The sequence below is a fragment of the Triplophysa dalaica genome, chromosome 9 (genome assembly GCF_015846415.1).
Source record: "Triplophysa dalaica isolate WHDGS20190420 chromosome 9, ASM1584641v1, whole genome shotgun sequence".
Classification (NCBI taxonomy): domain Eukaryota; kingdom Metazoa; phylum Chordata; class Actinopteri; order Cypriniformes; family Nemacheilidae; genus Triplophysa; species Triplophysa dalaica.
The window spans coordinates 6,548,367-6,572,403 of NC_079550.1; the positions used below are offsets into that span (position 1 = coordinate 6,548,367).

General features: G+C 37.3%; 2 protein-coding genes across 5 annotated transcripts in view; one reads left to right on the forward strand and one right to left on the reverse strand.

The window, feature by feature from the left end:
* cog6 (component of oligomeric golgi complex 6) overlaps nt 1–13,189 on the reverse strand; it is a 93,968-nt gene extending 80,779 nt beyond the window's left edge. For 3 of the 4 annotated variants that reach the window (XR_008907466.1, XM_056756502.1, XM_056756503.1), the window contains exons 1-4: nt 12,998–13,188; nt 12,165–12,308; nt 11,348–11,419; nt 10,835–10,893 (exon numbers count right to left, since the gene is read on the reverse strand). Coding sequence is in view for 3 of the 4 variants with exons in the window: in XM_056756502.1 (XP_056612480.1) it covers nt 10,835–10,893; nt 11,348–11,419; nt 12,165–12,308; nt 12,998–13,141 (419 nt within the window). In the remaining variant the exon portion in view is untranslated. Of the gene's footprint in view, nt 1–10,834; nt 10,894–11,347; nt 11,420–12,164; nt 12,309–12,997 lie in introns of all 4 variants that reach the window. The other variant, XM_056756504.1, reaches the window with a different exon arrangement.
* A 2,243-nt stretch (nt 13,190–15,432) lies between these two features.
* The window catches only part of LOC130429222 (LHFPL tetraspan subfamily member 6 protein), a 65,969-nt gene continuing 57,364 nt past the window's right edge, over nt 15,433–24,037 (forward strand). Inside the window, exons 1-2 of the mRNA XM_056757667.1 lie at nt 15,433–15,715; nt 16,170–16,699. Coding sequence (XP_056613645.1) covers nt 16,315–16,699 — 385 coding nt within the window. The 5' untranslated portion in view covers nt 15,433–15,715; nt 16,170–16,314. The remainder of the gene's footprint in view (nt 15,716–16,169; nt 16,700–24,037) is intronic.

Here is a 24,037-nt window from a genome sequence, read left to right on the forward strand (position 1 = left end):
AAATACACAAATAAAGTATTAAAGAGAACATTCGTGTAGGTGGCTAATAAAGTCCCAGCCTAACTAACAGAGATAATCACTACCAGAAAGAGACATCTGATTCACGATGGTACTTTATCAATCACAATGCAAAAAACACAATGAATGAACGTTTACAAATCACGAAAACAAATCACTGAATCAGAGTTATGACTGCAAAGAGCAAAAAACTAAAATAGAACATGACTGCAGATAGTGAATTGGTAAAAAACGTGATGATATCATAACAAAACTGATGATCAGGTGGGAGACAACATGACATCTAGCCGCAATGTTACGAATTGCAACCAACGGCTCACTCCACCCCTCCCTTTCCATGCACTGCGGCGGCTGACAAAGAACTAAGATGTTGTCACATATACGCATCTGAGGCGTAGGAGATTAAGAATTTCTAAAACGCGCTCTGAAGAGCAGTTTGTCCGTTTAGGGCAACTGTAGAAACAACATGGCGAATTCCATGCTGGGACTTCAAGCGATTTCTGTATGTGCCTAAGGCTGCCTTCGATACATCCTTGATATCAAGTATTGGAACAGACTTTGACGGTTATTGATGACGTAAAGCGAGAACACAAAAACACAAGACCGCTGAAGAATGCATATGGAGAAACCGCCATTCCAATGCTGTTCTTCAAACCTTTTCAGGTATTTCCATGATAATAAGGTATATTTATAATGATGATGTTTGACGAGAGTTGCTTCATCAAATGCATGTTATAAACGACTCAATCTCATAGTGGATTTACATCGAGCGGCACTTGCTACCGATGGAAGAGCTGTGCATAAAACAGAGTCAATTTCAGAATCGATGTAAACATGTTTATTTAGTGTGAATCGCAATATTCTGTATATCACCCAGCCCTTATACACCTCTCAACATATAGTTCTTACAATATGTTTAGAGACTAAAGAGACTACACTGTAACAAGTGATTAGTTGTCTCAACAACCAGATTGTATTCTGTTAACTAGCTTCTACTTAAAAATAAACAAATTTATAACATTTCTATCTTAATTTATAATCCTTTGTTCAAGCAACACAAAAATATAAATTACAAGAAAAGCTCAAAAGTATGCATTAAGTGAATGGAACATTTTGAGTTAACTACAGTTAAAATTAAGTAAAGTTAACATACATTTAAAGTGCAATGAACTTAATAAGTACAAATGCTGTACGGAATACTGATAAGCCCTTGCGCCTGAAAAGTTTGATTATTCATGCTTTTATGAATAATAGCACTTTTGGGGCATTAATATAGATGTTAATAAGATGTATAACTAAATTTTAGATGTATTTAGTATTATTGATGTTGTTTTGTAGTGAAGAATCGTATTCTGTGAAGTTACCATTCAGGTGATTTGTGTTTTCCATAGACCCTGTTCAACCCATCATATTTATGACCACAATAAGGAAAACACAGTTGCAGTATGTTGTGTGCTTCTGTGGAGAATCATTCAATGACTGACATCAAATCAGTCATCAATTATTTCAAAACTGTTTGTCATAATACTATACTTCACTATGCTATAGAAACATTAAGGTAAATCAATGAAAAACCAGCAAAGTCACACCACTTCACCCACTCATGATTTGGAAGCCTAACACAAAGTCGGTCGAGATACTTCATGATCGCCACCTCATAACACCTCTCACATTTATAATTTAATCTCTAGAGATCCAATGGTCAGCTGTTAACTCTGACTGCAGGTTCTTAAATTAAGTCACTTTAAATGCATGCACACTGTGTAACATAGCCTAGAAGATAAATTAAAATGTTAAATAATCTGTTAAATTAATTTGTTGATATCTTCCATATCAGTTAATACAAATTAAGTTGTCCTATCACAACTTAATTTGTATTAAATTCTTTATCCTTATATAAAAGCCCCTATTTTTTTTACTTATATTGATCGCAAAAACAAGTCTTTATAGTTATTATTTACAATAATAAAACTATGATGACCATTTACATTTGCTGATCCAAAAAATGATTTGATCCGTGACCCAAAATCAGAGTTTTGAAACTTCTAGACACAATTTTCTACAACAAAACCTTCATAAAAAGTCTTCATCAGTCATATCCCATATAGAATAAAATATTGTGTTGGCTGGTGACAGTGTGGAACCTGTTGAAAACTGTCATGGAGGATACTGCACATATCATTTAAGACTTCATGACTGAAGGTTTAAACTCAATACAACCCCAGAAGATTAATTTCCTTCCTCCTACTGAAAATGTGTCTCAACTCAAACTCCGATGACAAAGAGAGACATAATGAGGGGAGAAATATAGTGTGAAAAAACGATGCTGTCAGGTCATGCTCTGTTTGCCTGTCCTTGGTTACTTTTGTTAGTGCTTTCATCACTGTCCGGAAGTGATGTCTACAGTCACAAAGTATTAGCCACACCAGCCAAACAACATTATAACAGTGACAAGCGTCATACTCAGCTACAAAAGAAATAGTTGTCGCTCCTCTTTTTAAATGATAAAGCTACCCGGCTGTGTCAAACTGATATGGAAGTGCAAACATTAAACATCCTGCTCTGTCTCAGCGAGACTAGAGGTGTAATGGAACAGATATACACTGCATGAAAAGAGCTGTCACCTGTTACGTGTAGCTCTTTTTTTCTATTCAAGCAGTGAAACATTAGGGGCTCATCCAGGATGACAAAACATTTGTATAAAAAAACATTTTAGTTTCATAAAATAATGAAAACAAATGATTTCATTTGCTCTTGTTGCATGTACTTCGCCACACCACTTACTCATTTAAAGGAACAGTTCAGCCAAAAATGAAAATTCTGTCATCATCTACTCACCCTCTTGTCACTTCAAACCTGCATGACTTTCTTCTGCTGAACACAAGATATTTTGAAGAATGTTGATAAACAAACAACGGCATTACCCATTCACTTCTATTGTACGGACACCTAACCGATGCAAAACAATGGGTTCTGCCCTTCTTCAAAAGATCTTCTTTTGTGTTTTACAGAAGAAAGTCATAGAGGTTTGAAATGTTAAGAGGGTGAGTGAATCATGACAGAATTTTCATTTTGGGTGAACTATCCCTTTAAGAACAGTATCATATAATAATAACAACACTAACAGTAAAGTAAATCTAGTTTGTCCAATTCCCTAGTGTGCGAGCACTTTGATTTCACAAAATAGCTAAAGTCACCAAAGGCCATCTTGTAGAGAAATCTCTTTATTGAGGGAGCTGAACACCAGCAGGTGTACATTAATATTTGAGTTCCTCTTTTATGTCCTCTATGAAAGCATGACAAGCTGTGTTCTGACCTGTCGCTCACACAGCTGTGCCTCTTGGTACAGCCACGGTCAAGCAAGGTTAAAAGATAAGTGGACAAACAGCCAAAATCCCATCTGGCTGATGAGAATGTCACTGAGACAGGCTGTATCCCAACACAATGACAAAATGAGGAGAGACGCTCTGTATTTACAGGAGAGTCTATAAGGGACAATGCAGAAAAACATACAGTATTATTACAAGTGCTGTCATTCGACATTATTGTTTTTAGATATACTTTTACATTCTAATAATTTCACATTTAATCTCTAAATTAAATTAGATACATCTGATGAATGAAAGCGTTCATTCAGGCCACATTTACATGATGAAAAATAGAAAGGTTTTCCTTTGGTTTTTGAAAAGTTTCATTTACAAATCACACCGTTATCAAAACGCTCTGTATTTACACAGATCCAGTAAAACGGATAAAAACGCTGTAGTACGCACGCCAGGCCAGTGGATGGCGATGCTGTTGTGAAAAGAATAAGGACGTGCCTTGGCCCATACACCACATTTATAAGCCAAAAGTGGTTTTTAATACCTTTGGTCGACGTATAGGTGTTTGAAATCTGGTTTAAGTTCTGTCTTGTAGTTTAGATAAAAACGAAAACAACAGCGTTTTCAAAAAGTTGCACTTTTAGGCCCGTTTTTCAAAAGTTTGCTTTTCAGTTGAAAACGACATTGTATAAACGGCCTCTCACTGGACAAAGGTTGTCAGTTTTGCCCATATTGCCCCACTTGCACGAGGTCTGTGTTTGAGCGGCAGACGGAAGGGAGGAGCCAAAGATGCTAAATGGAAAGCCTACAACCTTTAGCCAAAAAAGCATACTGACTAATGCCCTGGCTTCCGCTCTTTAAGGTGTCTTGGTTATAAAACAGAACTGACAACAGACACAGAAATATGTGAATGTCAACAGCTTTATTGGGCAATAAGCTGTATGTAATGTTCAGAGTAATTAGAAACGGGTATGAAGTTGCTACTTTTGCAGCCTTCAAGCGCTCTCAGAAATTCGATAATTCCCACTTCAAACCGGAGATAATTCATGAAACGGTGCTCTTTTAACTCTTTCACCGCCATTGACAAGTAATCTCGGCATTTAAAAAAACCGGTTCCCTGCCAAAGACGAGTTATTACTGCAATCAGTGTTTGTACTGTTGTACAGCAGGTGGCGCTTTAACGCACCTTATGGAAAAAGTACAGAATCCCAGAACCTAGAACGTATATGTTTTAGCGGTTTTTAATGATGTTCTGAGTGTAATCTGGGCGGAATCTTTGACAAAAAACGTTAATTATCTCAACTGTTTAATCAAAGTGATGCATTTATGAAGAAACCAACCCACATCTACGGAGTGATAAAAAACAAACAAATGAAGATAGAAGAATACGGTTTATTTTGTTTAAAAGCTGAGACTCTGTTCTTTCATTTGACATATTGTTTGTCCATATATTCTTTACAGAAAATTTACTGTGAGCCATTAAATTTGGGTAAAAAGGTTAAAAAACACTGGCGTAGGCAGGCAACTTTTAAAAAAAAACGCTGGCGGCGAAGGAGTTAACATAAAAAATTACTTGAAATCTTTGAATTCTACGAAATCATTATTAACCTTAATGTTACTAAATACTTTTAATGTTAGTAAATCCAAATGTTTCTTTCGGGTTTGTGGTGAAATTTAAGGCTTGTTGCTGATCACTGGTCATGTGATTTTGACACTGTACAGTACCTTTAAGAAGACGGCTGAGTGTTCCAAGAGGCCTCCACGCAGGACGGATGTCATTCCTACCCGCCTCAGCGGGATTCTGTCACACTCCCGGAAATAATATATTTGATCTTATCCTGCTTCCGCACGCATCATTCACAATATGTCATGTTCATCTAAAAAATTCACGATTTGTTCTGACGCCGCAAAACCTTGGAGGTAATGCCTAATGTTTCAGAGTTTGTTCAACCCCATGGTCATATGTACTATGTAAGTCAAACTTGCACCTTTTCTTTCTTTTGGACCTTGACGACTCCAAGCCCCAATAATACAGGTTTGGAATGAGCTGAGTGGGTAAATTAGGGAAACTGAACCTGGGCGTTCCTGAACCAAATATTAAGCCTCATTTATTGCTGTAGACAAATATATCCTGACAGAATTCCATTACAATGCCTTCTGGGAAAATGACCTCATTATAGTTTCAACAGACTCTCGAACGCACATCCCTGATATCTCTCTCTGTTGCGACTCTTCACTACAACCTGTCCGTCCCTATGCATCTCTCTGCGGATTCGACAGAATTCTCTAGCTGGATGAGTGCGGGGGCTGGTGGCAACAGAGTGTGGAGACACCAGCTGTCCATCACAGCTGTCAGCGACTCTCCTGGTGCCAACAACAAGGGCCATTCCACAAGGTCAGACGGACGGTGGTCAAACAACAGGATTACTTCCTCTTCCCGTCCTGGTTTAAACTTCCACCTCAATATCTCAGTTCATCTCTTTTATGTAAATAATATTATCTCAACATTGAGTTTCTTTGAGCCTAAACCAAGTGGGCACCCTAACTTTTAAAACATCTTAGAAGCCCTGTAAACATTTAAAAAACAGTCAACCTTCTAATGTACTCTTCTTTGGCCAATTGGTGAAGCAGCAAGAAAGCAGTCTGCTTATGGGCTTCCATTTCAGAAAGGCTGAAATTAGCGTCCTATGTAGACAGCAGACAGCTTTCTAGGTTTTGCAGTTTCTCATTGGTCCAGCAGAAAGCATGCCACTGCCCAGCGGTGTCAGCACCTCGTCAGCTTTCTCTCCAATCAATTATGCCCCAATGACTTTCACTGGCAGCCTCTCAGTGCCCATAAACAAGCACATGGGCGATGGCTATAAAGGGCTATAAAACTGATCTGTGGGTAGCAGGATGTGAATATACTCCAGCAGTCGCCTTCATTTATTTTCAACCCCAGGATTAAATCGGGGCAAATTCAAGGGATTTGGGTAGATTCAATCCCAAAGAAGAAAGACAATATTGACATCTTGCTTGTCAATTCATTCTTTTGTCGAGTCTAGCCGTCTTACTTTGATCCTTAGTTCCTTATATTGTGAATAAGCATATCAAGAACTCAGGGTCTTTGACGCACAAGACATCAAAGATTTTGGGACACTACACTTGTCCTGCATTTATTAAGCGAAACAGATCAAAATAAACAGTAAACTTTTGTAATAGGTAATGGCACACATAAAAACACAGGCCTCCACATTAAAGGGGTGTTGCACAGAGTCCTACACGTGGTGAACCAATAGTATTTGATGTAATGTGGAATAATTATTCACGTGTCATTTCCACTCAGCTGAGGGAGCGTCTTCTACACGGTCCTGTTCTTATTTGTGTTCAAGCTCTGTCTGAAGAGCTAGTTTCTAATTCCAGCGCAATTTGCAGTGTTTAGCATTGTAGGCAATTGAACGGCAACTGATGGACAGCAAGGACTTGACTCTATGCTCTAATCACAACTTAAAAAAAGATTTAAGCTCATCATGATACGTGCTAGCGGTCTCTTTCCTGCATTACTCTTCACTCAGCTTTGATGATAGCTTGGCTTTAATCGTGTTGCAAAGTTTCGGGAGAGAAAACCAACAGTGATCCAATATTGTTAGCTAGTAGGCCAACCTATCCATTTTATATAGGATAAAACAAAACTTGGATAATTTGTTATTGAATTGAATTAGATGAATTCAGTTCATATTAAAATATAGGGCATTTCAGACTTCGGTGTTGTTAAAATAGTTAAAATCTGAGATTAAAACAATTAAAAAAATCTAGCGTCACAATTGCTGGTGTATTTTGTTATAAGATTATATACATATAAATATAATATTATATTCTCAGTGTAATCTTCTAGTTCGAGACATCTGTGTTTGATTTGTAATATGCGATGAAGTGAGCTGAAACCATTGACAGTTGATGACATTCTTTTAATTATTTCACATATTTCTTTTATGGTACGGAATGAAATTAGTGCTGCTGTCGGGTGGGGTGTTCCTTTAATTGCTGCGGGTGCGGGGCAGGTTTACCAAATAGGACCCGTGAAGGACTCTGGTGCTGCAACGATGTGTCATGCATTCTGACTTTTTTACAATGTTAAACTTGCTGTATTTTCATGCTTAAGAGGGTCAACTTGTCAAAAATATTATACACTCCCCAGCGATCGTACAGGTTTCGGAAAGTTTTTATAGAACATATAAAACCGTTTTGTAACAATTTTTCTCTGTCCCTTACTGGACAATTCTCCCGGAAAAGCATGGAGAGCAGGAGAAGGAGCATGCGCAGACGTCACTTTGACTTGTATGCAGGAGAGAGAGAGAGAGTATATGTCCGCGAAGTTAAGGTGTTTGTTTGTTCACTGTATTTGGCTGATTAATGTTATATAAACAATGGATATAACGCTGGATTTGGAGATCCTTCGAAATTGATATTTGGAGCCTTAACAACGCTTAAAGATGCTGGACATGAACCGCATGCGGTGAATGAAACTGATGTCTGTGTTTTGTTGACAATGGGTGCGAACGTGCTTTAGTTCAGCCTACCCCTCCCCCCTGCACGTGCCGTATGATTTCGGAAGTAATCGTAAAGCTGTATCTATCTTTTATGAATGTGATCAAACTAAATAGTCTTCATAGATACGATGTATGCAATACTACTCTATAGGTACTCAAGATTAATATGAGAATAGCAGAAACCCTGTGTATTAGGGCCGCTTTAACGCTTGTACGGGACAAGTGAATGTTTTGTATGGGCAAGTGAGAGAGAAGAATTATCCTTGCCCGATCAGACAAACATAATTTGTAGAATAATAGGAATATGTGCATTAGACAGAGTTGCGTGATTGTGTGAAGTGCGTTTGTCGTGGTTGTGCTTGTTTGTGTGTGACAATTATCCATGCTGTCGGGGAATCCTGTTATTTAAATGTCCTGTGGCTTGTCTGTATGAACTATGTGCACAGTTTAACATACAACACGAGTGATGGTCGAGGATTTTTCTGCGTCTGCACTGTATGAGGATCTGAGCACATGAACTTCATCTTCAGAGTTGCTCTGAGTGAGAGTTTATTTTACGTTTGTTTTACTGTTTGAGTGAAGCTATCTGCAAACACACAAAAACTCGTCCCGAAGACCCGTCAAAATAAAAGTCACGGTAAATTGAAAACTCATACACAAATTCTGTAGTGTACTATTGTATTTGTTATTGAAAATTGTAGTGCCCTTATAGTAAATTGATAAACACTGTATACTTTAGTAAAGTTCAAAAACACTATAGTATCTAAGAATTTTACTGCAGTTTACTACAGTAAACACTATAGTATAGTACAGTAATGTATGTGGACAAATATACCCCCATTGTATAGTAAAAAAAGGAAAAATACACAACTTAAAAATATTAAAACAAATTCAGGTAGTGTAAAAATGATATGGCCCTCATTTATCCATCTGTATGTAACATTAATGTCTTTTGTCAGATATCTGCCTATTCATAATGAACTACACTTGCACATTTCTGCCTGTGCTGGCAAACTTTAAACCTCTCTAACACCAGTGCTATGTGGAAAAAAAGTTAACTTACATCCTTAACACTAATAATAATTACTGCTGGCCTTTGGTTTATAGAAGTCACGGAGAGTAGACCTGTAACCAAATTCAGGCGGCCAAAGCAGACACAATTATATTGATTATATTATATTTCAAATTAAATATATATTTTGAGCTTTAAGTGATAAAATTATCAAATGCGGTGTGATTTTAAATGCTAACCATGATAGGTCAGGAATTTCTTAAGTAAGATTCATATCACTGGATCGACACAATTTAACCCCTACCCCCAACATCCATGTTTTCTAATAGGATGTCATTTAACCAATCATGATGTAATTAAAAATGTTATCCCTCTTTTTTCAATCTACGTGTAGCTGTCATAACTTCTTGTGTATCACATTGACTTTGTTATTAGCAGCTATCTTGTAACCACTGCTATCAAAAAAAAGATAAAGGAATATTAATTAAGAGCGCAACATTCTACAGCCGGGATAAAATATTCAGCCAGAAGATGATGAATGATTCATAAGATCTTATTAGAAGTTGAATTTCACTGGTGAACATGTGCACACACTCTTCATCTTCCAGATGTATAAATGAAAATGTGGCGTCGTCATCTGCTCAGAACAAGAACTATGCTGGCAGTGCTGAGAAACAGAACACCTTTTATTTATAGAATAGTGGAAAAACTATGATGTTTACTGTTTATTTTGATTAACATGTTTATTTTAGTGATGTCAATCGATTAAAAAAAATTAACAAACTAATCACACACAGCTTTTATGTTTTGAAACATACTTTAACATTCTAATAATTTCACATTTTATCTCCAAATTAATGTAGAAACGCATTTCTTTAACAGCATTATTTTATGAATGGAAGCCAACATTCTTATATTGTTGGCTTTGCAACTGATGTTTTTCGCACGTGTCACACGTTAACGTTGACAGCCCTAGTTTTTATATAATCTGAAATGTTGTCACCCAATGTGCTGATGTAATATTTTACTGGCAACAAACGACAGTTTGTAAATGAAGAACTAATGTAACTATAAGAATATTCGTATCCTCACCAATACACACAATATTGTGTTAAATTGAATGACAATGTTAAATTATTTCAACAAAATTTTGACATTTTATTCTCGAAATCTCGAAACCATAAAGTAGTCCATCTTCCATCTGCTAAAAGCATTTAAACGCCTACTTTTGTATTCCATAATGGGTCGGATATAAAAATCACCATAATATGCCTGACTTATTTGACAGCATTTGTAGTTCAGCTCAGAGAAAAAGACAGAACATGCCACATATGCATTAAGAGCATCTAGAGGCGGGGATTAGACGAGTAATAGACTAAAATAAATGCTAGAGCTGTCCAAACCGAAAACTTGCACCGCCATATCTTCAAATAAATCATTGCTTTTGTGTTGTGTCAAAATGCACACAAGTAATGTTTTTAGTAAGGCATGTTTGGTAAAACAACTTAAATTTCCTAATTAAACTAAGGCCTAGTCCTGATTTAAACTAATCCCGGTCTGGAAAACCTACCCTTATGAGCGGTTTCCCAGACAGGGTTTAAAACTAGTCCCAGACTAACTCAAATGTTAGAGGTGTCTTGATCGTAAACAACTCGCACTGACATATCTTAAAATATTTGAGTGCGTTTGTTTTGTCTCGAGATGCACACCAGCAATGCATTTATAAGGTATGTTCTTTTAAAACGACTTAAATATACTAATTTAACTAAGGCCCAGTTCTGGTTTAAACTAATCCGCCCCTTTGAGTATAAACACCACCACAAGTGATTCCCATCAGTGATTCCGGCAATCCTTAAAATTTACAAAGACAGAGACAGTCTAAAGAAAAAGAGACCGTTTATGTGTGGTGTGGACATGCTTTGCATAAATGAACAGTTTTATATTAGACTCACTTCTCTCCTTGGAGTTTGTTGGTCTTCACAATCAAGTCCTGCGTTTGTTCTTTAGCTGCCTGTTGACACACAAGACGAAATTCTTAAAATATATAGTTAAAAAATATACTCTCCTATAGTCAAGAGGAAGAAATGTTATGGACTGACAGCCTCAGTAAATTTAAATTAGATTTCTTTAATCTCTTTCCAAACAGTTGCTGATGCGGGCATCCATTTGTTAAAGCTAGATTTTATGAAGTACTATTTCTGCATCTTTAAGTTAAAAAAATGTTGGACTAACAATAAAATAAATTTAGAGTTTAAATTATAAATTACATTTTTACATAAATTGAATGGTTTAAACTATTTTTAAAATGACGCAAAAATAACAATCAACAGCAACATCAAATTGTTCTATAGCTCATTTGTTATATTGCAACAGTCATGGATTCAAATCCAAAGAAAACACACATACTGCTAAAATGTATAAGCTGAAAGCGCTGTAAACTGTATTAATGTAAACACAGATCATACCTTTAATCTGTTGGTCATTTCTTCACAGCAGTTGCTCATGGCTTGAACATCTTCATGCACACTCTCCAGCTCCTGAAACAGAGGGACACAGTGATGAATGAAAACGGAGGTGATATGTGTCTGTCGACTGCAGTGAGAATGTGGTTTAACAGTGATCACTGTTACAGCTCTTAAAGGCTAAAATACACCACAAAACTTTCGTTCAGATTTCCCCCAGATTCTCAGTCTGGACTTGTTGCAAAAAGTCTGTGCCAGTCTGCAGATTTGATCCCAAAAAGTCTGCACGTGTATGTCTAGTTTAAAAAGAAAACTGTTCAGAAGTCTTGTAATGCATTCCAGCCATAAGACACACCGTCTGTGATTAACCTATCAGAACAAAACATATTGTGATTCAGAGGATGGTTAACATAAATTTCTCCCAAAATCTAAAACCATTAGGGGCGGTGATGCATTGTATGCAAATGATTTCACTGTCATTTTAATACAATGTACCTTGTAAGCTAATAAATCACCTAACAGGCATCATAAATAACCTTATTATGGCTATCAATTAACCAGGTTCATTTCATGAGATTAATTATTTAACAAAAATATCGCAATAAATTATGTCCAGTGACCCATGTAAATTCCCAAAAAGGTCATTTTCTTACTATCTGATCAATTCATGCTTGAAGTACCACCCTCATTTCGCCAAACCACACTCAATGGAGAAGGATGAAACATTCAGATATACTAAACACCTCTTTAGGTCATTGTGGTCAACTCATAACCAGAAGATGAAGATGTAGAAATAGAAAACCATCATGATGGCATTTACCTCTTTTACGTCCTTAAATATTCGCACAAACTCTTCATTAATGGACAGGCTGCGTCTCTCAATGTCTCCTCGCAAGTTCCTCCTGGTCCTCAGACTGTTCTCCATAAAGAACACGGAAAGAGATTTCAACGCTTCCAGCATCTCCTACAGATATTAAGATAAAAAGAGAGGAGTTTAGGTGTTGCTGAATGTTAACTCATTTTCATCATTAAACAACAAAACAATACTGTGATCTAAATGATATATATCATGATCAAAGCGGTTTGTCTCATGATCACTGTTACACATTGCAATAACAAGACGTATTGTACCACAACAAGAGTTGATATTTCCTGTTACATTTCCATAAAAACCATAATACATACATAAAGAGCAAATTAACTATGTAAAAAACGAAACACATACCCTAAAAATGTTACCTTTATTAAAGATAAACAGCCCAATGTCGTAATATTCAAATGTTACTTTATTGTACTGAATAAATCAATGAAACATATTCAAGAAACCATGAACTGATCGTGATAAACATTCATAACTAACATGACATTCCTTCAGTACCATGTCTAGTAAAACAATGTTAACGTTACCATACTACTGCATGCAAAACCCATGCCAATATTTACTCCTGGTCTAACTTGTTGGCTTACTCTGCTAAACACAGGGAAGAGTCATGGCTAGTTATATATATATTTTTTAAATAACCTATCAATATAATAACCAATTGCAGACTTATTACCCTTGTTTGTATTATGTTTACAAACTGTAACGTTCTTTAACTGCAGGTGCACTGGCAAGCTAAGCGGCTAACTAAAGCAAAAGAGACCGCCACAGACCTTGTCATTATCCAGCCTGGTTTCCAGGATCTTGTTGAGTTTTCTGGAAAGAGGATTATTGGACTGAGAGGACACATTCCCGCTGCTGTTAGAAATGTGAAGGTTTGATGTGTCCGTTGACAGCTCAGCTTTAGTCTCCGCCATCGTTAATATCCACGTCAACCTGAAGCTCTAGGAAGCTATTGTGAGTAACCTGCAAACACGTCCCCGCTGCAACAAGAGCGCGGAACTGTTGTTCCACATAAGCACCTGTATGACTGGACGCGCTCCGAAATATCGTAAATGTGAAAGAATGTGCAAATAAAAATAAACATTAATCGTTTAAGTGCTAAGAAATAAAACGTACTTTTTGCGTGTATACTTTCATATTGCATTATTCAATCTGTGTGTATATTTATTTAATGTAGACCATCATTTTGCTTAATATTTGTTGTTAAATCCTGTATTGCTAAACAGACCGTTTTGTGACTCACTAGGCTTAATAATTAATTTAGCAGACGCCTAAACGTAAATCTGAATGATACGTGAAAGAAGAGTCTGGAAGTGATGTGTTGTCAGTTTGAAGTCGTCAATATGCAAACAAAATTGACATACCAGTGTTTTTTTAAGAGAACAGAAAGACTTTAACAAAATTCAAATGAAGGTTATAAATATGAATATAACTGAATGGCTGGAGGGAGTGCACAAGCATAACCTGTGTGCTCGTCTATAGTGCGCATGCGTGATGATTGAGACTGCAGGGGACGGTTGCATAAACTGCTTAGACTAGTCTTAGTCATTCATCTATTTTTTCTAAAAGACTGGTCATACCTTCTTAAAATCAGTTACATAAGAAGGTATATTGGGCTAATTGAAATATGAAAAGTAAAATTGATTAGTCCTAACTCATTGCTAGTCAGGGAGAATAGTTGTTAAAATGCTGTCTTAACTTAGCAGCTAAGTTTATGCAACTGGGCCCGTGGGCCAAACATGCACACTTGTGTGAACATACTTTAAATAAAATCTATCAAATCCTCACTAAAGTATACAAATGACAAACTACTTTATTTCTTACTGCTTCTGCCTAAGGCCACTGGAGAAGTTAACAAATGAAAGAAAACGGTATTTGTCCCTTTTCACCATAAGTGATAAACCTAGGTACTATGTTTTAATTTAAGCTTACGACATGTATTCCTTGTAGTTATACTTTAGCGACATCTGAGTGAATTATTTTAATTGTTATTTTCTGTTAAGGCTATAGCCTATTGCTATGTTGTTTGTTATACATAATGCAAACATGATGAATACAACTGTACACTGGGTACCAAGAGTAAACAGTCCCTATACAATTAACCAGTAATGTTTCAAATGCTTTATTTATAAATGCTTTAAGGGTAGGATATAGGGTTAGCTGTGTAAAACTAGAAATGAACAGAAAGTCCCCACCTGTATAAATAAAAAAAAAATCAATACCAATTTAGTAGACGATAATTTTGTAAATCATTCCAATTGGTAATTCTTATTGTATTATCCTGGTAGTACTTTTGGGGTTTGACATTTTTGTAGTGAAAAACCTCCAGTTGAAACAGTTGAACAAACACAATAAAGACTGATCTTTTGAGGTGACACCTAACAGCTACTATAATTTCCTACCCACTGGCAGCTAGCTGTTGGCCCAGTCACTTCAAACTAGTGTCTTGACATTAACTTCACCTTGCAGGAGGGAAAAGGGACGACATGTTGACAATGAATAAGTACAGCCACTACAAATATTGCACCAGAGAGGCCAAAACAATTGAATTTCAGCACATTTTTTTCTCAGTGGAATTGGATGGAGAAAGGAGGTTCGCCAAGGGGTTACGGCTTTCCCCGGTGTTTCTTGGCTTGGGGGGCTTTCTAAATAATTCATTTCTCCAGAATGCACCACTTTGCACCATGCATCTCCCGAGATTTACACATGCACGCAGTATATCTGTTCCATCAGCTCCATCAAAAACCTTCCTGATCCTGCCTTTTAAGTGAATAAATGAGATTTTTATTGTGTATTAATAAAGAATAATAAAAATTAATGTGTCTGCAACAAATTGCAACTGTGAAATTAAGTTTGTACATTTAAAGTTGACACATCAGAGTCTTCTTCACTGCGATGCATATGTTGGGTGCATGTATTTAGATGTTTTCCTGGCAAAATATTGTTGAAAAACAAATGAATCTAGGATAGTGTACACAATATTAGACATGTGCGTTTAGTGTTGTGGCAGATCAGAGTGAATAACATCAAGCTGACTCCTATGTGTGACAACATGCCCCTTTTCCACGTGTATAAACACAAATGAACTTTAAAAGTTTACAGATCATGTGACACTTCATCATGATTCAAAGGCAGCCTGTGGGGGCGGAGACTCGAGTGAGTGAAAGCGCACTGTGTCTCAGCCTCATTCACTCACTCAGTCTGACTGCTGCCGCACACTGAGCCCGATGCAGGAGCAAGCGCACTCAATGTTTTCCGTCTCTTTTATTATTAAAACACCAGGATTATATCAGCGCTTTTCAAACAGGAGTATCAGGAATTAACCATAAAGACTGAAACACAACTCAGCACGGGGCACCTGAAGGAATTTAGGCTTGTTTTCTGTTCGCACACCCGCGAGTTGCGCTTCGTTCGGGGACAGACTTTATCTATTCCACGGTGTGGGAAAGATAGGGTTTGAATAAAGACATCACCTACAAAATATCGTGGTAAGTTATTCATTATTCAAGATGTTTTTTATGCTCGTTCATGCATTGCATGACTGTTCTGTATTTAGTGTTACGCAGGACTGCGCGTGTCAGTGACTAATAATTGATTATTAGAGCGCCTTGGGCTTTGCGTGACTTTATTTTATTTTCTAGTCAATATTGGCTTGTTTAAATATGAGATGTTTCACCATCTCGCTGTATCAAAGTTTTTGGGAGATTTTGGAAGTTTTGGGTTCCAGTTTAAACAGCCGCGTTCTTCTGCACATTACGCGCTCTGCGATCTCAACGCAATTGGGCGTCTTGTGTGAACAGCCAATTTCAGTTTAAGAAGATTCGCTTGCATTTTTGACTAAAGCTTTTAAAACTGAAAATATATATATTTTTATTTTTATGACTTATTTTTTTCAATTATCCAGTGTTTCTGATTCTCCTGACAGTTTTGTTTCTTTGACAGGTGACACGACACGAAAGTGAGAACCACGTTTAAGACTTTATGGAGCTAGACATTTCACGTCCAACCCGGGAAAGGGAATTATTTTGTGACATATTTGTTTGTCCACGACCCTTTTGGAAGTGATATTTATAACGATTTATCCAGCATGAAATCGAGTCTGACATACACAGGGATGATCTGGGCTCTGGTGTCTCTGCTGAGCGCAGCTGCCTCATGTGTGGGATTCTTCATGCCCTACTGGCTGCTGGGCTCGCAGATGGGTAAGCCCGTGTCTTTCGGAACATTTCGCCGCTGTTCATATCCCGTCCGGGATGAGGACAGGCAGGCCACGGTCATGCTGGAGGAGTGCGGGCGCTACGCGAGCTTTCAGGGTATCCCGAGCGTGGAGTGGCGCATCTGTACAGTGGTGACGGGCATCGGATGCGGTCTGCTGCTGCTGGTGGCGCTCACAGCTCTATTGGGATGCTGCATATCAGAGCTCATCTCCAGAACCATCGGACGCGCAGCCGGGGGGATGCAGTTTGTTGGGGGTGAGTAATAGACTGTCAAGATGCATAACAAGGGTTAGATTTATGTCCAGCATGCAGACTGGAGACGCCTTTAAGCGAATCTCACAAAACATCACATTTAAAAGTCAAAACACCGAAAAACTGAAGTAAACAAATAAAAACACGATGCGTCTTAGGCTTCGTTATGCAAATATATGGCTGCTGGATCAATTTGAGACGACTCCAAAATTATTTTCAATTTTTCTTAATTGAGTTTTTCTAGATAGGGTACACTTTGAAGTAAAAATGATCATTTTTGTAAAAATGAAAATGTTGTTTTGTATTTGCATTTGGAGAAAATTGAAAAGCTACGAACTGTTGCAATCAATGCAAGGTTTGCAGATCTTGAATACTGCAAAGAAATATTCACGGATAAACAGCGCAATACTAATTATTTTATTAGAATTAGAATTGTATTGGAGTTATTAGTAGAATTATAGTTTAGTATCAGAATGAATGATAATCCTGATGTTTTCACAACGTCTGTGTGTCTTTGCATTGTCTTTGCATTCGCTCAGTCTTCCACATTGATTTAGGGTGAGTTTATTCCTGATGTTTGTTGAAATTCAGCAGACACTGGACTGGACACAATACATACAACAATGACGATTTAAGGCAAAACTGGAGAGGACTCTTAATTTTTTCCTAGGCTGTTTAATTTGGTTATCTTTCTTGTTTTTTTGTGGTCAACCAGTGCCTTTAGTTTGTAGAGGAAGAACATGGTCCTGAATCGAATCCCAATAAAAGCACATAAATTAATGACTTTATAAAGCACCTAGATGTGTAAATGTAAATGGAGAATTACTCCATACACCTATAGAAGGAACTGGCAATATATACTCTGTATATATGTGGCATCTAACTGTATAGATGTGTGTGTTTTTATATGCAACATGCCGTTTGGGAATCTGAAAGTACCATATACAACTATGTATAAATAGTGTCTTTACCATAACTGCACAAAGTCAGTTTGTCTGTGGTGAGTAATATTACAGCCAACCTAAGTAGCCTTAAATAAATAATCAAATTGGCTATACAACTTACAATTTTAAATCTTGGAGAGTGCTGAATTGCTGTAAATTTTATTTTCAATGAAGTTGAATTTGCGTCAACAATTTTGATGAAAAGTGAAAAGCACATAATTATTGCCAAGACTTATTGATCACTTCATCATTACAGTGATAACGCGCACAAACATTATAGCTTTAAAAATGTCTTTGTTGCAAACATTGTGTGGTTGTACAATCTATGTAATTTATTTTATTTAAAATAGTTGCATTAATGTCACATGTGCATCTTTACTGTCTCTTTCGAAACACATCATAGACAAGTCATTAAAATAATAACATATAAGGTCATTATAATTGTTGAAGGTGAGTAATAATAGCCAACCTAACAGCTTTTTTATGTGCATGTGTTGAACATTTTATGGAGGCTGTGTCTACATTGTGTTTCCCATCAATTTGTGTCATGTAAATACCTGATCATTAGAAAGGAGGTCATTTGTTAAAATCCCTTTCCATTTTCTTTCTAAGTCAGTGAACAGCAATATCAGCCGGTGTAATTCAGGGTGCCTTTGCCCCAATGTGAACAGAATGAGGAAAACCTGATTGAGTTTAGCCTGGAACCTCGGGGCTGTAATTCCAAACTTGGTTTGTTTTGTATTTGCCCACAAGGTGCCTTTTATTCGCTGATCTGATAGCCTTTCAACTCGCTGCAGAGAAGGTGAAACAAATACTTCAGGAAATAAAGTTGAATTGCTTTTTCAACTGTTGGAAATGTCTTGGTCATCTCTTGGATTGTTGGTGTCGTAAAGATACTTCATCTTCATTAACGCAGCCCATTTATCTCCATCTTGCTTGTGGAGACAAACTCATCTTCATTCTCACGAGCTCATCGTCTGTGCAAACTCACATACAAACTGTTCAAATCATGTTACATTAAAGTTTGCCTCATATTTGTTCAGACATCAATTTTGTCCTAAAGCCTGCAGTGTCAGGGCAAATTCTACCTGATTTCTAGTCAGCTATCCAGGTGTGTCATTATTCGTTGGGGTCTGACAGCTGAGGCGTCCGCTTTCGCTTCTCAATGTGAGAAATGGCTTGAACGAGAGAGACACAAAGAGGTTACAGGAATGCTGGACTCATCACTTCCTGTTATGCTGCCCATAGCAGACTGGGTGGATGAGACGCTTATTACAAATGTTGTGGCTGTTGAAAGCAAACGTCATGGTCTATATCACCAGTTTTACGCTTCAAATCAATAGAAGTCGACCATTAGTCCTTAGTTTTTATCCTGACACAGCTTTATTTTGTTTGTGTTTGGATTACCTGAGTAGAACTAAACTCTTCAGTGCTTAAACTCTTCACACTGATATAGCCGCATGAGTCGAAGCACAATGTTAAATTAAAGCATGCGGAACAGAAGAAAAGAGAAATAGAGCATTGAAAAGCCCCAGTCAGAGGTTAATAGAAAAAGGCCAGGGACCCAGAGAGAAAGGAACAGTACCCTGATGTTAAATCACCGGACCACGGCTGTCCCCGCCAATTGAGTCCCTTTCATTTCCATTGTGGTGTGTTAATGAGAGCTGTCTGGTGGCAAGGCCTGTGAGGAACGGGCTTTGGCATGGACAGTAGCTCCCCGCGGTTCACTTTGACTCATCTGCTGCCCATTTCACTGATAACGGGACAGATTATCCCTTTATTGTCACCAAAACATCTTTCATTAGAAACTCCTGCTCTGAAGCCTGTCTTTGTTCTTTTGAACGTGAATGATGTTTTCCTTTTGCAACAAAACCCAGAATTATGTTATTTAATCACAACCTTTCATTAAGAATAAATCAATCCTTGTTGAGGTCGAGGGTTGGAAAAAGGTAAAGCTTTAGGTTACAGCCCGCAACCCGCAATAATTAAACATAATTTACAACGTAACTAATTGTAACAATAATGTACCTCTAGAGTACATATCTGAAAAGGTAAAGGAGAACAACATAAGTTTGTGGAAGTAAGGGTTAAGAGTTTACACTGTAAATTCAGTTTTTTCATGCTGTGCATATGTTGAGGGCTGTAATCTAAAGCGTTACTAAATTGCTTTTATTAGCAAAGCATTTGCCTTCAGTGGCAACAATGTGTTGAAGGGGTGTGTAGTAAGATTCAGTTGTCCAAGTGATGCCGTCCAATAGTAAATATATAAACAGAAGCTGAATACATAAGTATAATGTACAGTACCTGTATATAGTAAATCATCTTTTGCTGTTAAATGGTTGTATTTGGCAACATTTAAAAACTCAATAAAAGTTTGAAACCAGAGATTTCCTTTTTTGTTATGTTTTTGGATTACCAGCATGTGTGTTTTCATAGGGAAATATAATAGCTCCAGATAAATGCATTTGTATGAGTAACACACTTTTCTGTGAGATGCAATTAATTTAGTGTTATTTGTTTATTTATTTAAGTATCACTTTCTCGACATGTGCCGTAGTTTGTTTGGACGGTAGCATCTTTTAGCAAGAAATAACAGGACATGTTTGTCCTGCTGTGTGGTGAAAACTTTTCCATGACAGATGAGTCAGTGGGAAAATCCATGACAGTTGTTCATAAAAGAATGCAGATATTATTCTTATCTTTCATGTTTCTTGACATGAAATTTAACCGTCCCTTTTGACATTTCTTGGTCATCATGTATCAAATGATTCATTGTTGAGTGTTCTCAAGATTCATATGTGATGAATTACTCATTGTGTACTCTATGAATAGGGCCGAGAGACTTCTATTGAATGGCTGATTTGTTTGGTGTGATTGTTGATTTGTATAGTGTGTCATAGTGGAATAAAATGTATTCGAATGGGACATATGTGAGCCAGTTAGTATGAGTCTCAAACAAAATCAATGATTTTTTCCCCAGGGAAACCGATTTCTTTCTTTAAACTTCCACCGATGGGGTTTTAGCACCACAATAGTACAAAACAGTCCCTATAGCCCACTAGCAAATATATTCTTTCCATATTCACTTACGCTCATGTTGTTTCAATCTCATGTGGCTTTGAATATCACATACTGTATCTGGATCACATTTCAGACTTTTTATGAAATCAATAAAACTTGATCTTGAGGTGACCCATATGTTTGCAGTGATAAAAGGTACTTCAGCTATGTCATGTTTGGGTGGATTTATAAAAAGATCTCTAAATGAGATAAATTAGCTCACGGGAAGGCACACGTATGAACTTTATCTAAATGCCGGAAAATGAATTAGCTTGAGCTACAGAAGGGGTACTGATTCTTTTAACATTTTCTGGTTAAGCATAAGCACTATGGACAACAACTCTGGTATGAAAATACAATACAATCATTTTGACAACTTGGTAAGAACAAAATAACAAAGAATTGTGACTGTACTAATAACGCAAGTCTATAGGGCGAGGCTATAGTTTAAAATGAGTTTTTTAGCTTTGTTCACCCAATTCCTTTTCTATTTGTCTTTGAGCATGTCCTGTTTGTCTTTCTCCTCGACCGTTTGCTACCTCTCTTTCCTATGTCCTCCTAAACTTTTCTATTAATCGTGTCCAAGAGATGATATCACTCTCGGTCCTGATCTCCAGCCCTCTATTTCAGATCTGCGACTCTCTTTAACCTCCTCACTCCACTCTGTTGACCCCTCGGACTGATTTACATTCAAACAGTCTCTTGTGGTGGAATGAATATGTATTAGCGGGAAAAAGTGAAGTCAGGAGTCAGATAATGGAGTCCATCATTGACGTGAGATTGGAGTTGTTGAGCCATTTTGTCCTACTGTAGGCTACATAAAACACAAAGTTTCAGTTTGCTTTTCATAAGAAGCATTAGCTCAGACAAGAGAGATATTAAAATTAAGAATTGGTTCCTAAAACTGGAAATGGTTACAAAAATATCTCAAAGCCTCAGTCGTAAGGCATAAGACAAATTGCTTTTAAATTATGAACGTTCAGCACTGTTGTTACTCTCCTTAGGAATGAGCGTCCTGCAAAGATGACAGCAAGAGCGCGGAATGCTCAAAGATAGAAAAGTTCCCAGCGTTTCAGCTAAAAAAGTGCAGAAGTCTCTGGAACACGCTGAAAAATTGCTTAATTTCTTTGTTCTGTTGAACTCAAAAGATGATGTTTTGAAGAATTTAGGACAGCCAACAGCACTTTTGACTACTATTGACATTCTTAGTAGTTTCAATCATTCTTCCAAATATCTTCCTCTGTGTTAATCAGAATAGAAAGAAAGTTATTTGGAACTCCAGGGCAAGTTAACGATGACAAAATTTTCACTCTTGGGTGAACTGTTCCTTTAAGAGATCGATTCGTGTCACAGTTGTGAGCGAGGCAGAACCCAAACGCAGGTGAATGTACAAGAGACTTTTATTAGTTTAAACAAAACAAAACCCACGATGGCACAAAAAGAGACTAGTACTCACAAACAGAAAACTTTCCACGAGGGGAACAAAACAAAAAAAGATAGCTAATAAATAATAAGTTCAAAACACGAAATCCACATACAGAACTCACGGGGAGCAAACACGTTCAATACTTGAAACAGGGTACTCCAAATAACATCCAGAAGGGTAACACGGGGCAAGACTAGAAAGACAATACAATGAACCGACAAGGTGTGAGGGGAAACAGAGGTACTAAATAGGGACATGATAACGAGGGGAGATTGCGCAGGGACGGAAAAGGGCAGGTGACAAGACTAAACATTCATGGGAGATCTGGCGGGAAGAAGAAGGAACAGGTGAGGGAGATAAAATGCTAATGGGACACTAACGGGGAAACAAGGGGGCGGAGCTAAACGAAAAACAGGAGGACACGCGTCGAATTATCAAAACATACCGCCACGTGTCTCCACATAAAACAAAACATGTACACAAGACATGCTACTGTCACAACCCTGTCCCCAAGGCCAGAAATCTAAGAACACAAAGGACAGGATCATCACAGATTCAGACCAGAAATCTAAGAACAGAAAGGACAGGATCGTCACAGATTCAGACCAGAAATCTGAAGAAAACTGTATGGCTCGTGAAAATGGAATTCTGCAAAATTTCACAACATCTTTAAAATGTTTTCATTCAAAAATAAAACTTCTTTCATCATTTATTTACTCTCAGGTCATTCCAAACCTGTATAATATTTTGAAGATTGTTGGCAAGCCAACATCGTTGTCCCCCTGTGACTACAATTGTATGGACATTTCTCAAAATATCTTCTTTTGTGTTCCACAGACGAATGAGTCATTTACAGGTTTTGAACAACATAAGGGTGAATAAATAATGGCATGATTTGTATTTTTAAGATGAACTATAAGCAGAGGTCAGATATAAGGATGTGTTCAAATTTTAAAGAACCCTATCCAATGGTTCATGTTAGTCTTCCTGCGACTGTAACCCAACACTTTTTGAACACTCATGAGGTAGTGAAGCGGCCCGAGAGATCCAAAATAGAAGTGATAAAAGACAGAACTTGTGAAAGCATCGAGTGAGAGCTTGTGGAGGAATGTCCAGCTTCAGCAGAGCTTTTTTCAGACAGACAGGAAGTCTGGGGTACTGGAGGAAAGACAGGAAGTGTTATTTCAGTGCTGTGGGCTGTTAAGTCCTTGTTTTCAGCAGTACAGGGCCGAACCACCCTTGGCATTTTGCAAAAAATGATGCACGCTGACATAAGGGATTTGTTATTGCACAGCCAACCTTAAAATGAAAGAAGCAGTAGTGGAGAAAATTTGTTTCATAGTTGATTTATGGAGCGTGGTGGCACGTTTCTCTTTTAAGGAAGTTAAGCGTTGGTGAAATGAGAATGTTTGAGGTGAAGGTGAATCATTAAAACAACTGCAAGCACTTTCAGCTGATATACAGTGTAGGAGAGTTTTACCTGTAATAGTAAATATGTCAATGAAATCACAGCGAGGAGAGCGATTCAGGGCCAGGAATGTATTAAATAATAACCCAGAGGAAAATTGTAGTGCTCATAGGTTGATCTTTTATGGCTCAAGAGATTTAATGTGTAGTTCTCTTGTGCTTTTTTAACTATAATCTTATTCTCAGATGTTTCCTCCTATACATTAAAATAAATTGAAATAACCTATTTGTATATACATTGAAAAATGTACATGTGCTCAGCATGTCGTAGTGTTTTTGGTGCTCTTTACCTTTCAAAAGTCAATGGGGACTGGGGTTGCACAGCAAAAAAAAAACCAAGAAAGCACCATAAAAGGAGTCCATCACCATACTTTGACAGTGCCAAGTTTTCAAATCTTCTAAAGTAATTTAATATCTTTAAGTCAAAATACAACTTTCGTTTAT